The sequence below is a fragment of the Corythoichthys intestinalis genome, chromosome 6 (genome assembly GCF_030265065.1).
Source record: "Corythoichthys intestinalis isolate RoL2023-P3 chromosome 6, ASM3026506v1, whole genome shotgun sequence".
NCBI classification, from domain to species: Eukaryota; Metazoa; Chordata; class Actinopteri; order Syngnathiformes; family Syngnathidae; genus Corythoichthys; species Corythoichthys intestinalis.
Window position 1 is genome coordinate 17301751 of NC_080400.1, and position 15140 is coordinate 17316890.

A 15140-nucleotide genomic window follows, 5' to 3' on the forward strand; every position below is an offset into this window, starting at 1 on the left:
AAAATAGATGAAATATATTTATTTATATTGTTAATTACTTGAAAATCCTTTTTAAAAAAAGTCCCATGGTCTTTTTTTTTTTTTTTTTTTGGTCTCATTGTAATATTTAAAATGGTGAGATTAGTCTCGCTTAATGAAATAATTCCTTTTATGGTTTTAATTATTCTTTAAATTTAGTTTATTATTATAAATAAACCAATAAAAGTACCCTAAAATTTGTTTGTGAATAATCCTAAAATTCATGACAAAAGTCATGACTTTTATTTTCTTATAGTACTATAATGAAAAAAACATTCCATTGTTCCCTACTGGAATGAAATCATTGATGTTTTTGTTTTTCAATTATTGTACAAGTAAATTAAGTTACAAGCTTGCAGAGTGTATTAAACTAAATAAAATCATGCTATCTTATTATCTTCTACATTGAATTTTGCAAGCCATAACTTTTATTTTATATGTTCCATAGGTGTACATGCAAAGTTACCACCAGGCGGTTGCAAAGCGAATACAGGTCATAACTGAGCAGCAGTTGCAGATTACTGACATTTACTCTCTGCTGGATTGGCTACACAACATATACAACAGGTACAATTACAGTGTGTGCGTTACTGTTGGGCAAAATGATGACATAAATACTGCAAAAATCATAATAAACTACCTATCCTCACAAGTTCCTTCTGTTGTCATTATCGCCCTTTTTTAGAAACTGTGCTAAATTTTGCTGATGGTACACGTCACTGAGGCACTTGTACAACGATCCCTCGTTTTTCGCGGTTAATGGGGACCAGAAGCCGCCGCGTAAAGTGAAAAACCGCGATGTAGCCCCCCTTGTAGCCCTCTTTTATTACTTTATTATGGGTGAACAGAAAAATCAAATCTGCTGGGTCAAAAATATACATACAGCAGCGCTAATATTTGGTAACGTATCCCTTGGCCATTTTCACTTCAATTAGGTGCTTTTGGTAGCCATCCGCAAGCTTCTGGTTGAATCTTTGACCACTCCTCTTGACAGAATTGGTGCAGTTCAGTTAAATTTGATGGCTTTCTGACATGGACTTGTTTCTTCAGCATTGTCCACTAGTTCTCAATGGGGTTTAAGTCAGGACTTCGGGAAGGCCATTCGAAAACCTTAATTCTAGCCTGATTTAGCCATTCCATTACCACTTTTGATGTGTGTTTGGGGTCATTGTCCTGTTGTAACACCCAAGTGCGCCCAAGACCCAATCTTCGGGCTGATGACGTTAGGTTATCTTGAAGAATTCGAAGGTAATCCTCCTTCTTCATTATCCCATTTACTCTCTGTAAAGCACCAGTTCCATTGGCAGCAAAACAGCCCCACAGCATAATACTACCACCACCGTGCTTGATGGTAGGCATGGTGTACTTGGGGTTAAAGGCCTCACCTTTTCTCCTCCAAACATATTGCTGGGCATTGTGGCCAAACAGCTCGATTTTTGTTCCGTCTGACCACAGAACTTTCCTCCAGAAGGTCTTATCTTTGTCCATGTGATCAGCAGCAAACTTCAGTCGAGCCTTAAGGTGCCGCTTTTGGAGCAAGGACTTCCTTCTTGCACGGCAGCCTCTCAGTCCATGGAGATGCAAAACACGCTCTACTGTGGACACTGACACCTGTGTTCCAGCAGCTTCTAATTCTTGGCAGATCTGCTTTTTGGTGATTCTCGGTTGAATCTTCACCCTCCTGACCAATTTTCTCTCAGCAGCAGGTGATAGCTTGCGTTTTCTTCCTGATCGTGGCAGTGACAAAACAATGCCATGCACTTTATACTTACAAACAATTGTTTGCACTGTTGCTCTTGGGACCTGCAGCTGCTTTGAAATGGCTCCAAGTGACTTTCCTGACTTGTTCAAGTCAATGATTCGCTTTTTCAGATCCATGTATGTATATTCTTGACCCAGCAGATTTGATCACTTTTTCTGTTAACCCATAATAAAGTCATAAAAGAAGCAAACTTCATGAATGTTTTTTGTGACAAAGAAGTATCTGTTCCAATCACTCTATCGGAGAAAAATCAGAGTTGTAGAAATAACTGGAAACTCAAGAGAGCCATGACATTATGTTCTTCACAAGTGTATGTAAACTTTTGACCACAACTGTATTTATTCAAAATTTATCATTGGAAAGAGATACACATAAGACATGTTTTTTCACTTTTTTTCCCAAAGTATAATTTTAAAAAAACTATATAAAAATATATACATATATACAGTATCCATAAATTTTAATAAATGTTTTTCAAGCACTTCAAATGTAATAATTATCATAATATTTAACATGTTATTGTCCCACCGAATTATTTATAAAAAAAAAAAAAAAGTAGACGCCCAATCCATTTTTTAAAAAAGTAGAAAAATGCTTGTCTTTATTAAATGCGTTATTGAGTGAGTCCACTCAAATCCGCTCGAGCTGCTCACTTACAATGAGTTGCCACAACAACTGTTTAACAAGTTAAACGATGTTAACGCATGCGGCGGTTTGAAGTCTCGGCTTACAAGCGTCTCTAGCAAAGTCAAACCTCAACTGTCAATCATCTTTAACTTTAACAAGCAACTCCATTGCACTGCCTGACCAAGAAAAGTGACGAGAGTGAGACACTATGTCAGACATGCCCAAAGTCCGGCCCGGGGGCCAAATGCGGCCCGTGGTCAAATTTCATCCGGCCCCAGCCTCTGTCATAAAATCAATAACGTCTGGTCTGCACACAGACTTAATAAATTGGTCAGCAGTACTGCTACCAGCATATGAAGTAGCTTACACACTAAATGCTGCTCCTCATTTACCACTAAAAGGCAGCAGCACTCGAAGCAACATTACCCCGTGTGACCCTTTACTCCCAATTTTCCAAAATGGCGACAATCAACAAAAAAAAAAAAAAGAAAGTTAACTGCGACGGCCAACGCTTCAAGGATAGGTGGAAATTGGACTATTTCTTCAATAAAATACGCAACAACTGTGTCCGCCTCATTTGCAAAGAGACAGTCGCTGTTTTGAAAGAGTTCAGTGTGAGGCGATATTACCAAACAAGACACGCTGACATGGACGACAAGATTAAAGGGAAGGTACGCGCGAAAAATTAGAGCAAATTGAAGCTAGTTTAATTTCACAGCAGCAATATTTCCCAAGAGCCCGAGAGTCAAAAGGGAACCCCACAAAGGCTAGTTGCGAGATTGTTGAAATTATTAATTTAAAAAAATCATAACGCAAATGTGATGCACAGGATGACTTGCTAAAATGTGCTTAAATATATTGTTCTACGTAAAAGACGCCAGCCAAGGTCGGCCCCCCACATTTTTACCACACCAAATCTGGCCCCTTTTGCCAAAAGTTTGGACACCCCTGCACTACGTGATCGGATTGAGACAGCGCTATAAAATACTGCATTCATTTTTTTTTTTTTAATTGGGAAAAAAAAAATGCGCGATAGTCTGAGGGCGCGAAGTTTTAAGCGCGAAGTAGCTAGGCATTCATGTACACCAATTAGCAATGCTGTAGAACAGCTCCTAGAAGTCTATGAAATAAAAAATATAGTTGTACCCCGTGATATCAGCCGATAAAAGCATTTTAAAATCATATTGAATAATATCGAAATCAGCATTTCATTATCTGTTTTGGGTAAATATGCATATGGCAGTGCTGTCATGTCTACTTATTGCCTGCCTGTGTTTCTGGTGTTTTGACACTCCCTGCTGGCGCTTGGGTGTAATTAATTTAAAAAAGTTCCAGCACTGCTGACGCCATATGTTGATTTGAGCTCATTGCGAATAGAGAGAGCTAAATGGAGAAGCTAAAGTCTGCATCCAATGTACCATAGCAGTTCTTGCCATGTCACCACGTTGTTTGTGCCTTATGTGCCTTATACAAGCATCGCTTGTAAGTTATATTCTTTCGTTGTTTTATGTTCATGAACGTTGTGTAGTATATTGGAGATGTGTATATTTTGTTTTGTTTGCATTGGTGGTAAAATGTGGTTACGTTATTTCATTGCTTGCCAGCTATATTGAAACATGCTGTATACTTTGCTTTTTGTGACTTTATTTCATATTATTGACACAACATTTTGCCGTTTTTAGTTTTGCAAAAGTATCGGTGCGCTGGTCAAGAGAAAAGATCACAGATAAGCCAATTCAATTTTGCTTCAGGGTCTGACTTCTTTTTATAGCCTGATTTGTTCTCTACTGCATCTGTCGATACGTGTACCCACACATACACTGAGGACAGAATAAGTCCCTTATTGGCACTTTGCACTTTCACTTCATCCAAAAAACTGATGTTTGCTTGTCACAGCTTAGCACAGCAGTTATGTCTATCGACCATTAGATGTTTTTAAACTGAGCTGTTTGGGATTTGATATGTCAGCAGAGTGATTTCAACAACAGATATAGTGGTGTAATATAGGCACTCTTTGCGTAACTTCAGTTGATGTTTTCTTATTTTACACAATGTCTATTTGGAAAACCTTGAAGTTGTTACATTTATCATTATTAAAGCATCTACTGTACAATCAGCCATAATATGTTAAGTCCATAAAAGCATATACTAGTATGGGTTTGATATCAGATTTTTGGTGTTGGACAATATCGGGATATCAGTTAAAAAGGCAGTATCGGACAACTCTGATTAAAAAAACGGGAACAATTTTTTAGGGTTGTATGGCATGAACTCATGGCGCAAAAACAAAACAGTAATGAAAATTAATAAATTATGATTTGGATGAACACCCATGGCTGCAAAGAATTCAATTTCAGCGCAACCACTTTCCCTTTTTGTGAGTCAGAGTGATGCTTTCAAAACAACTGGAAACTGAAACAAATCGATAACAAAATCTGTTACAGTATGTAAATGAATCATAATATGCTGGCTTATTATAGTCTCAAAAGTTAAAACCACTCACATGTACATGATAAAGAATGGCCCATATCGTGATATGTTTGTTCTTGTTTTGCTTTTTTTTAGGAGTGTTTTGGCCAAGGTTTGTGCATCGGATCCTTTGAGAGGGTCTCATCTGGGACCCCTGCTGCCTTCAGACGTCATCGACAGGCTGGAACAAGATTGCCTCAACTCCGTCAGGGTGAGATGCAAACAATAACTACACAACAGTTAACATTCATTCGGTGCCAAACCCGTTCAAATGGATCGGACATGTATCGCCATTAATTGCACTCAATTAGTGAAAAACGATTTAAATGTAAAATGACCCCCCCCCCCCCCCCCCCAAAAAAAAAAAAAGCCTGTATGACTTATTCATCAGCGAGTGGTCTGATGTTGTACACAACTCATTTTGGTCTGATGTTGTACATAACTCATTTAGCAAGTAGGAAAACGTAGAAACTTGAAGATTTAAAAAAGCAAGAAACAACATGAAAATGCTTTTTTAAAAACCGTTTTTCATCACCCTGATGAAAAAAAAAAAACTTTGTATAATATTTTTAACTATACTTAATTCACATTTTCTTTTTAAAAGTTCATTTAAATATTTTTTACATTTTTTTTCCAATTCAGAACAAACACCATGCATCAATCTCCCTGTCTAAGTGTATGTCTGTATTACACTATACTGCCCCCAGGTGGCAATGTTGCGCTTAACAGACAGAGCAACACCATATCTATTGAATTGAAGTGAAATGTGGCAAAACCTAAATAAAGCAACACTACGTAACCTTTCACTTTTGGTCGATTTTAGCGATGCTGGTGGACAAAAGCGGTAGTGTTTTGCCTTGAGAAAGACTGCGTTTCCCATGAGGACCAGCACACACCCGCACAGGGTTGTAAAATCATCTATAAATCAAAAATCAATCTCCCAGTCGCCTGCAGATGGATTAAACAACATTTCTGTTTCCAACGCCTGTGGAAAGGATGAATAGTAATAAGGTGATGAATCCAGTTGTGGCTAAACAATAGCATATGATGGTTAGCAACCGTGTGGCTTAGTGTGGCTGACGAGTTCGGTTGAGGGGGGGCGTCACGCCAGTGAGTGAAAGCCGGGTCAATGTTTATTCTCTATATCCTGGTAGCCTCCCTTTTTTTCCTCCTCAGTCAAAACTTTTAGTCTCTTTTGTTGCTCTGCCAATGGGGAAAGGGGGAAGGTACGTATGCGGGAAAGCAGTCGGCACATTTGAGACTTTTTAATTAGTGAAAGAGATACAAACCCCCTCAAGATATATAGAAGCGGTGTCTTCAACTAGTTTTCAAACGCATATCATCACAAATGTAATATTTTATGAAGGTTGAAAAGTTACCTAGTGTTGCTTTAATTATGACTGAATATTAGTGATTATTTGATGAATAAATGACATATTACACAACTACATGATGTAAAATAATGTATTTACAAAAGTCTTTCAAAGTTGCACTTTTTCACTCGTACTTACATGTAGTAACACTAATGTAGAGTACCTTAATTACATTTGCTGCTTCTGCTATTATCAATTTGAAGTAACTAGCCTGCCACTGACTGGGATAGGCGTTAGAGGAATCTGATCCTTTACCTAAATTGCCGGAATCACGCCAGCTGAACCCGCGCTGGCACAGCTCCAACGACCTGGGCCGGTGAGATCCCAACCACCCGGGCCAGCGAGAATCCGACAACCCGGCCAAAAGGCCAAACTCCGCGCGTTCACCTTCGTCTTAACCCCTTTTTTAAAAGCTGGAAAATGGCTTCCAAGCACAAGTTTACAATTTACAGTATATCACAAAAGTGAGTACATCCCTCGCATTTCTGCAGATATTTAAGTATATCTTTTCATGGGACAACACTGACAAAATGACACTTTGACACAATGAAACGTAGTCTGTGTGCAGCTTATATAATAAAGTTCATTTATTTTCCCCTCAAAATACCTCAAAATATAGCTATTAATATCGAAACCCCTGGCAACAAAAGTGAGTACACACCTTAGAAACTACGTACATCCCTAAATGTCCAAATTGAGTACTGCTTGTCATTTTCCCTCCAAAATGTCATGTGACTCGTTACAGGAGTGCTGTCAGCATTGCTGCATAGATTGAAGAGGTGGGAGGTCAGCCTTTTAGTGCTGAGACCATATGCCGCACTGTACATCAAATTGGTGTGCATGGCTATCACCCCAGGAGGAAGCCTCTTCTGAAGACGGTACACAAGAAAGCTCGCAAACAGTTTGCTGAAGACATATCAACAAAGCACATGGAATACAGGAACCATGTCCTATGGTCTGATGAGACCAGGCTTTCTTGTGTACAGTCTTCAGAAGAAGAGTTATTTTGAGGGGAAAATAAACTAACTCGATTATATAAGCTGCACGCAGACTAATTTTCATTGTGTCAAAGTGTCATTTTGTCAGTGTTGTCCCATTAAAAGATATACTTAAATATCTGCAGAAATGCGAGGGGTGTGTTCATTTTTGTGATACACTGTATTCAGGTCAACAGCGATCATACAGCACAGAGGGACCCAGACGAGGATTCAGGGTCACCATATCACAAGTCAACAAAAGGTTCCTGAGAAAAACAACAACGATTAGTTAAACATTAAGTGTTTTTGAAGGCTCTCACTGGGCGGGCTGTGGGCAGAAGAAGGGTGTGCTTTGGCGTTGTTTAGAATTATGTTCTGTTTGTGGATTGGACAGGAGGATTTGGGAGTTACTGTTGTCAGGGCAACGAGGGTTGTGGATTTTGCCACCTCAGCGTCAAAGGGGCTCTTGGAGTCTTATCAGTGGTGTTATCAGTTGGATATCGGGTGTTCTCTGGTGTTCCTTGTGTTGGGACAGGGTGTCCCGCCATTTGTACTGGACTGTCCAGGAGAACTGATTGCGAGATTGGTGCAGACGTGGGCTTGTAGATGTTTTGCCTCGTCAGCGACAATCTTGCTCAGTCAGTTGCATGACGCACACGTTGGGCTTCCGTGATAAGACACTGTCATGTATCTCCTATGCCCTATGGCAAATATATTATGCTTGTTTTCCTTAAACTATGGTATACGTGCTATTTATTTTATATTGGGTGTGTTAGAGTAATACAAGCAGTCGATCGGTAAATTTGAGAAACGATACTATTCCCTTCAACGTCCAATCCATTTGAAATGCGACTGAACGATCGCTGCCGAATTCTTCCAATTTACACCCCAATTTACACGGATTGGACGTATTATCGCCATCATTGGCACTGAAACCTAATTTCCTCTTTGTAGGCGAAAGTGACCACGGAGTTTACTCAAGTCTTGGACGAGGAGGAGAAAAGGTGGATGGAGATGCTGCACGTGGAAGAGTACAACATCACTCTTGCAAAAACTATTATGCAGGTAAGCCCCTCCCCCTTTTTGTTGTTGTCTTGGTAACACGCTTACACACAGACACTGTTCAGTCTCCCGAGATGGAAGCACCATGACGTACAAGTGCATTCCGCTCGGTTTTTTTCTCTGATTGTTGTCCGACTTCGTTCTTCAGTTGAGGCCAAAATCAACATAGGAAGCTTCCGCTTTGAGCTCACACAACACACGCTTTATCATCATGGGAATCATCATCATTTTTACTAAGGGATTAAGGAGCACATACTGCCCCTCTGTGGACAAAAAAATACATGCTTAAGAATCATCATTGGATTTTTTTGCCACAAATACACTGCAGTGGTCCCCAACCTTTTTTGTACCGCGGAAAAGTCAGAGACGGAGAGAGAAGAGCGGGAGTGGAAAAGAGGGAGTTGTGACGGGGTCGCAAACGCGATGCTAGGCTAAGTGGCTCCAATAATACCTGACTGTAGCCGACAGCATACAAACTACGCCCACATGAGGCTACGCTAGATATCACATGTATATTAACTAGATGCGAAATTATACACTTGCCGGTGTTGGTAAACAGCCGCCATCTTAAAGCAGTAACTTCTCAGAAAGGCTCCGTTGTAGTGAACCTTCCTAGCGAACCTAAGGAGCTTTTTATCTGAAATACTCCTAAATTGGCAAAATATTGACTTGAATCTATCTTTAAATGATGAAACAGTTTTAAAACTTTCACATTAACTAATTAAAAAACGGGAGCAATTTTAACAACTTTAACGGTTGATTCACAACATAAAATGACTTCCAAACATAGCAAAGGTTACTATTAGGGTTGTTCCGATCATGTTTTTTTGCTCCCGATCCGATCCCGATCGTTTTAGTTTGAGTATCTGCCGATCCCGATATTTCCCGATCCGATTGCTTTTTTTTGCTCCAGATTCAATTCCAATCATTCCCAATCATTTTTCCCAATCATATACATTTTGGCAATGCATTAAGAAAAAAATGAATAAAACTCGGACGAAGATATACATTCAACATACAGTACATAAGTACTGTATTTGTTTATTATGACAATAAATCCTCAAGATGGCATTTACATTATTAACATTCTTTCTTTGAGAGGGATCCACGGATAGAAAGACTTGTGACTTTGTATATTGTGACTAAATATTGTCATCTAGTGTATTTGTTGAGCTTTCAGTAAATGATACTGTAGCTATGCCCAAATGCATGATAGGAAGTGGAACCATGAGTGTGCGTAGTGCTACCAATTGATATATCTTCTCTGCGTTGGGAAATAACATAAGGTGTTAAGAAAAAGATCAATTGCTACCTTGCTTCCCCACATTGCTTCCCATGATATTTCTAATCGTAAGGAGAGGGATTGTAAGGCTTTAGCCAATTAAAAAAAAGTCTGCGAAGGCTGCCAATATTCACTCTACTCATTTTACGCTGCCTTTTATCTCACTATATAGGTAAAATGGCACCATTACAGATTGAGCGCGCCAATGCGTGAGTGGGTCATGCAGTGCATGCATTAATTGTGTTAAATATTTTAACGTGATACATTTTTTAAAAAATTAATTACCGCCGTCATCGGGATAAATTTGATAACCCTACCTTAAGCCTAAACTAAAGACTCTGGATGAGTGTTGTCTGTAACCTTAAATACAATTAGAAAACAATTCAATAAAAAAAAAAAAATATATATATATATATATATATATATATATATATACATATTGAAAAAACGCATGTCCGATATTTCTTTGCCGATTCCGATACTTTGAAAATGACGTGATCGGACCCGCTCGATCGGCATCCCGATCTGGTCCGATCGCATCATCTCTAATTGTGACTTTTTTTCGCATAGTATTATATAACATATGACTTTGTATAATGTTTTTTTCCTTTTGCGACTTGAAGTTAAATTTCCAAAATCAGGAGAAAACCGACTCGGAAAATTTTGCAACCCTTCATTTCATGCTAGTGAGGCCGGACAACCGATTAATGTTTGCGTTATTGAATATCTTTTTTCCACCCATAGATCTTTACCTTGAATCTTTATTTATTTATTGTCTTAACAGAGGTTGCAAGTTGATCTGGAGCGTTCCGCCTCCATCAATAAAAGTTTGGGCTCCAGAGTGGCTCAGTGCAGCCTCAACGGCCTGGCAGACTTCCTCTACAGGTACGGGAGAACCTTTTGTTCGTTCATGAATATCTTCCCATCAACACATCTTAGAATAGTCCTTCATTTATTTCAGAACAACCTATTATTTTGGGTTTGATTTGCCCACTTGCTCAAATTAATTTTCTATTCTATTTATGCGATCTAAACTATCAAGAGCTTCTGTAAAACAATTTCACTGTGGTTTTTTTACAGTAACAATAAATTCTTTGACGCTTTTGGACTTTTGAAAGTGTGACCTTAACAACTATCCCCATCCAAATTGTGACAACAAAGCCCAACTCGTGTTTTTGGCTAAATGCTACACTAACCGCTAGCAAGAAAATGGCTAGCTAAACAATGCGATTCAAAACTAGCTTTTTCCTCATACTTTTTATTGGTAACACTTTTCAGTACAACTTCTAGCAAAAAGTATGGAATCACCAGTCTCGGACGAGCACTCACTCAGACATTTTATTATGTAGAACAAACTCAGCTTGAAAAAAATAATGAATGAGTTGAAAAGTGCAACTCTTTAGCATTCAGAAACACTAAAAGAAATGAATAAAATCATTGTGGTGTGGTGGTCAGTACATGTTACTTTTATAGAGCAAGTTCAGGGAAATATATATGGAATCACTCTATTCAGAGGAAAAAAATATGGAATCATGAGAAACAAACAAAGAAATAACAATCAAAACACATCTCTAGTATTAATAGCACCACCTCTGGCTTTTATGACAGCTTGCAATCTCTGAGGCATGGACTTTTTGGTGGCATGGAAAATTTTGTGCCAACTGTCTTTGATTGTGGTTGCCAGATCATCCTTGCAGGTCAGAGCCTTGCTGTGGACCATTTTTTTCAATTCCCACCATAGGTTTTCAATAGGGTTGAGATCTGGGCTATTTGCAGACCATGACATTGTCTAGATGAGTCTTTTTCCAAGGAATGCTTTAACAGTTTTAACTCTGTAGCATGATGCATGGTCATCTTGGAAAATGACATATTTTCAATTGAAGGTATAAGAAAGCGGTCTAAAATTTCAATGTAAACTTGTGCATTTATTGAAGATTTAACCCCAGTGCCTTTGCCTGACATGCAGCCCCATATCACCAAGGACTGAGGGAATTTTGATGTTTTCTTCTTTGTGAATCTCATTGAAACAGCACCAAACAAAAGTTCCAGCATCATCACCTTGTCCAATGCAGATTCTTGACTCTTGTAATGCTGGAACTTGTGTTTGCATTGAACTTTTAGACAGCTTTCTTATCCCTTCAATTGAAAACATGTTTCATTAAGGTGCAAACAATAACTATTGACGGTACATTTTGTAACTGTAAAACACTGCTGAATAAAAAACAAAAAACATGCGCAAGTAGTACAGTACATGTTTACATGGACAGAACATAAATGAAAATTTCTGTCAATAAGGTGCAACCATAACAATCATTGACAGTAACTTCAACTGTAAAACACTGTTCAATAAGAGAAATTGTATTTGGGGTTCACAAAGCTGTTTACTCACATCATCAGCCATTTCTTCTTTGTGTCTTGTGGTTGATGACTCTGAGAGTGAGATTTGTTTGGTTTTTGTTGTCATTTCCTCCTTTTCTTGACCTTCGAACATTACTGCCATCACTTCAGTCATACACCCTTTTATTATTTCTCCATCAGAGAACAGCTTCTTATGTTTGGCCAACAACCAAGACACTCTGAGTCAGCACTCTGTTGCAATTTGTTGTCGTGTCATAGATTTAACAATAACCCTACTTCACTCTTGATGTGACTGCTTCAACCTGTTAATTTCTTGCCTTCTCAATTCTGATTTAGGAGGAAACTTAACTTCAAAAGAGCTGAGCTCTTTAACATAATGACGTTTCACATTTTCACTTTTTATCAGAACAACTCCCTTGAAGCATATTAAGCACAAAGGTTGGGTACTTGCAGTTGGTAAAATAAAAGCATATTTGTCAGTCTATTCCTCATTGAAACGGCGTTTTTCGTTGTCCACTTTTCTTCTCTTGGTTAACTTTGAGCATGCCATTTTTGTAAGATTCAGTCTTCTACTGGGATTGCAAAGTATGGGTGCGACTCGTGTTTCACCCTGCTGCGGTCCGTCCACTCTAGCTAGCATGCAGGCTTTCTCATCCAGTCAGCGGATCCATGCAGGCTCTCTCGGCCAATCAGCGCATGGTTGTCATAGAGATGACAACAGAAGTGGGAACTTGGCAGATATTTGACTAAAAATTAAACAGAATTTAGCGATAGAATAGTAGCGCATAGCGATGGATCGGCAATTCATACAAATACTATATGTTGAAAAAAAGTTTTTTTGGGGGGGAAAGTGCCATTTGCTCTGGGTCCGCAGAGAGGTGTGCCGTGTTCCAGTCGTGGACTGCGGTCCGCTAATTGAGGACCCCGGGTGTAGATGTTAAAAAAAATTAATGACTTTGAAAAAAAAATTGTAAAGACTAGGGATGGGAATCGAAATCCGATTCCAATTCGGAACCGGTTCCGAGTGTTTCGAGGCCTCGACATCACAATCAAAAAGCCTTAACGATCCCTTTAACGATTCCTAAAGACGCGTATTGCGTCGTGACGTGTCTTGTTGTCCAGACGCATCAAACTAGCATGGCGCCAAGAACCACTCGCTCCAAAGTTTGACAACACTTCACCAGGAAAGAGTGTGAAAATGAAAGGTTACGACGGGTAAGCACGAGCATTGCAGCCATAAACATAACAATGACAGCACATAGGTTCAAACGCTCGAAAGTGTGTCTTCACTTCACGAGGAAAAATTACAACAAAGCGACTTGCAGTCATTGCAAGGTGGAGATAACTGCATCGGGAGGGAATACGACTGCGCTGTCCTAACAGAGAGGCTAAGGCTCAGTCCTGGCTATACAGCTAGCTAAACTCCCAAATGACGATGCAGAAGACGTTGGTATAATTTTCTGACTTTATTCAACCATCACTTGAAGAGTGAAACTAAGAATAGAAATGAAACAAATCAATTTCGTCCCCAATAACAAACAGGTTTGCATCAACGTAAATCAGCGATGATTAGCTGCTAATAACAGTAATAAGAAATGGTTAGCATTCGTTCGCTAGCATTAGCACATCGTTCAAACCACTACACAACTGGATTTAAGTGTCCGATCGCGAGTGGAAACACAACAACAACAACAACACAAAAGATGATACATATAGGCGTTGCCTCTGTAGATATTAACATTAACAAAGAACGTAGGCTCGTAGAAGTGTTTCCCTCTCTCACTAACTCGCTCACTCATATGGATGCGGCATTTATTCTTTGGGTGTAAGCGCGCTCTTCTTCACGTGAGCGCGTACTCCTTCGCTTGAGGAAGCGCAAGGGCGCCCCCACTTGAGCGTGTAAGCGCCACAAAAACTAAAAGGCATGCAATTCAATGTAATGGTAAAATAATACACGTTGACCCAAAATGCGGCCCGCGGCCCAAATACGGCCCACCTCCACATTTGGTCCGGTCATTTTGATTTTTTTTTTTTTTTTTTCTCAATCGTGTTATTTATTTCCTGGCCTTTTCCTTGAAGAATTCAGAGAGGGTTATTTGGTTATTATCTATTTAATTAATAGTGTTTTTATTATTAATATTATTATAAAGAATCCAGAAAGGGTTATTTGATTGTGGCTTTCTGAAAAACAATAACTTTTTACATTTATGCACTTCTACAATCGTCACACTTTTTCCGTTACAAACTGACCCCGGCCCCTCATCAGAGGAGGGAAAAGTTATGTGGCCCTCACAGGAAAAAATTTGGGGACCCCTGCTTTAACACATATTGCCAAAGGCAGAACAACAACTTATCTGCCAATATATACCAATATTTTTTATTTCTATTAGATAAATGTTTCAGTAAAATGTTACACATTCTTGTGTATTTGCCACTTATTGCCACAGTTAACATTGAGGCTTTGGGCCTCTTTTGATCTCGTTGTGAGTTTGTAAGGTTGTGACTTCTGATTAAACAAACTCGATGCCAATCAAAACGTTTGTTCTTCTTTTTCCCCAAATTAGAATCGATAAGAGAATCGATAAAGAATCGAATCGTTAAGCAATATCGATAATGGAATCGGAATCGTAAAAATCCTATCAATTCCCATCCCTAGTAAAGACAATAGATTTCTTATTGGCAAAATCGCAATCATTTCAATACTGACATTGCTTACCATCACCCTCTAGTGGTTGAGCAATAGCAAGCATGACAAACTCTGTTTTCTCCTACATACTCTCGTGTGGGCACTCACTGTCCTTCCCATTCACAACAATGTCAACATATTGGCTTTATTGTCCCGCAGTTTCCAGCGTAAAGTGGACTTATTTCACGAAGGGCTGCAGAACGGATTTTTCGGAGAGCACGAGGACGGCTACGTGTCCAAAACGGTCGCGCTGGTCAACTGCTGCCCACCGTTCAGGTTTAACTTTTCACCATCTCTCACCCAACAAACAAACATCTTAAATTTATAAAGTACAATAACCACCACGTGTCTGTGGACAGAGGTTTCGTCCAGCGTTGCCTCCCGCATGACACGACGACGGCGGTTAGCGACGATTCGCTGCGGCGTGCCAACAAAGCGCTCGATCATATCGTCCAACAGGGGGTGCGGGTGCTCTCGGACCGGCTCTTCCTCCACATCAGGGTATTGCGTACACACAGCACATAGA

The 15140-nt window shown here is 39.4% G+C and overlaps 1 protein-coding gene across 4 annotated transcripts in view; it reads left to right on the forward strand.

The window, feature by feature from the left end:
* LOC130917241 (tumor necrosis factor alpha-induced protein 2-like) overlaps positions 1-15140 on the forward strand; it is a 119386-nt gene that overhangs the window by 83347 nt on the left and 20899 nt on the right. For all 4 annotated transcript variants that reach the window (XR_009063437.1, XM_057838448.1, XM_057838447.1 and 1 more), the window contains exons 6-11: positions 467-585; positions 4973-5087; positions 8181-8291; positions 10355-10455; positions 14774-14890; positions 14974-15115. Coding sequence is in view for 3 of the 4 variants with exons in the window: in XM_057838448.1 (XP_057694431.1) it covers positions 467-585; positions 4973-5087; positions 8181-8291; positions 10355-10455; positions 14774-14890; positions 14974-15115 (705 nt within the window). In the remaining variant the exon portion in view is untranslated. The remainder of the gene's footprint in view (positions 1-466; positions 586-4972; positions 5088-8180; positions 8292-10354; positions 10456-14773; positions 14891-14973; positions 15116-15140) is intronic.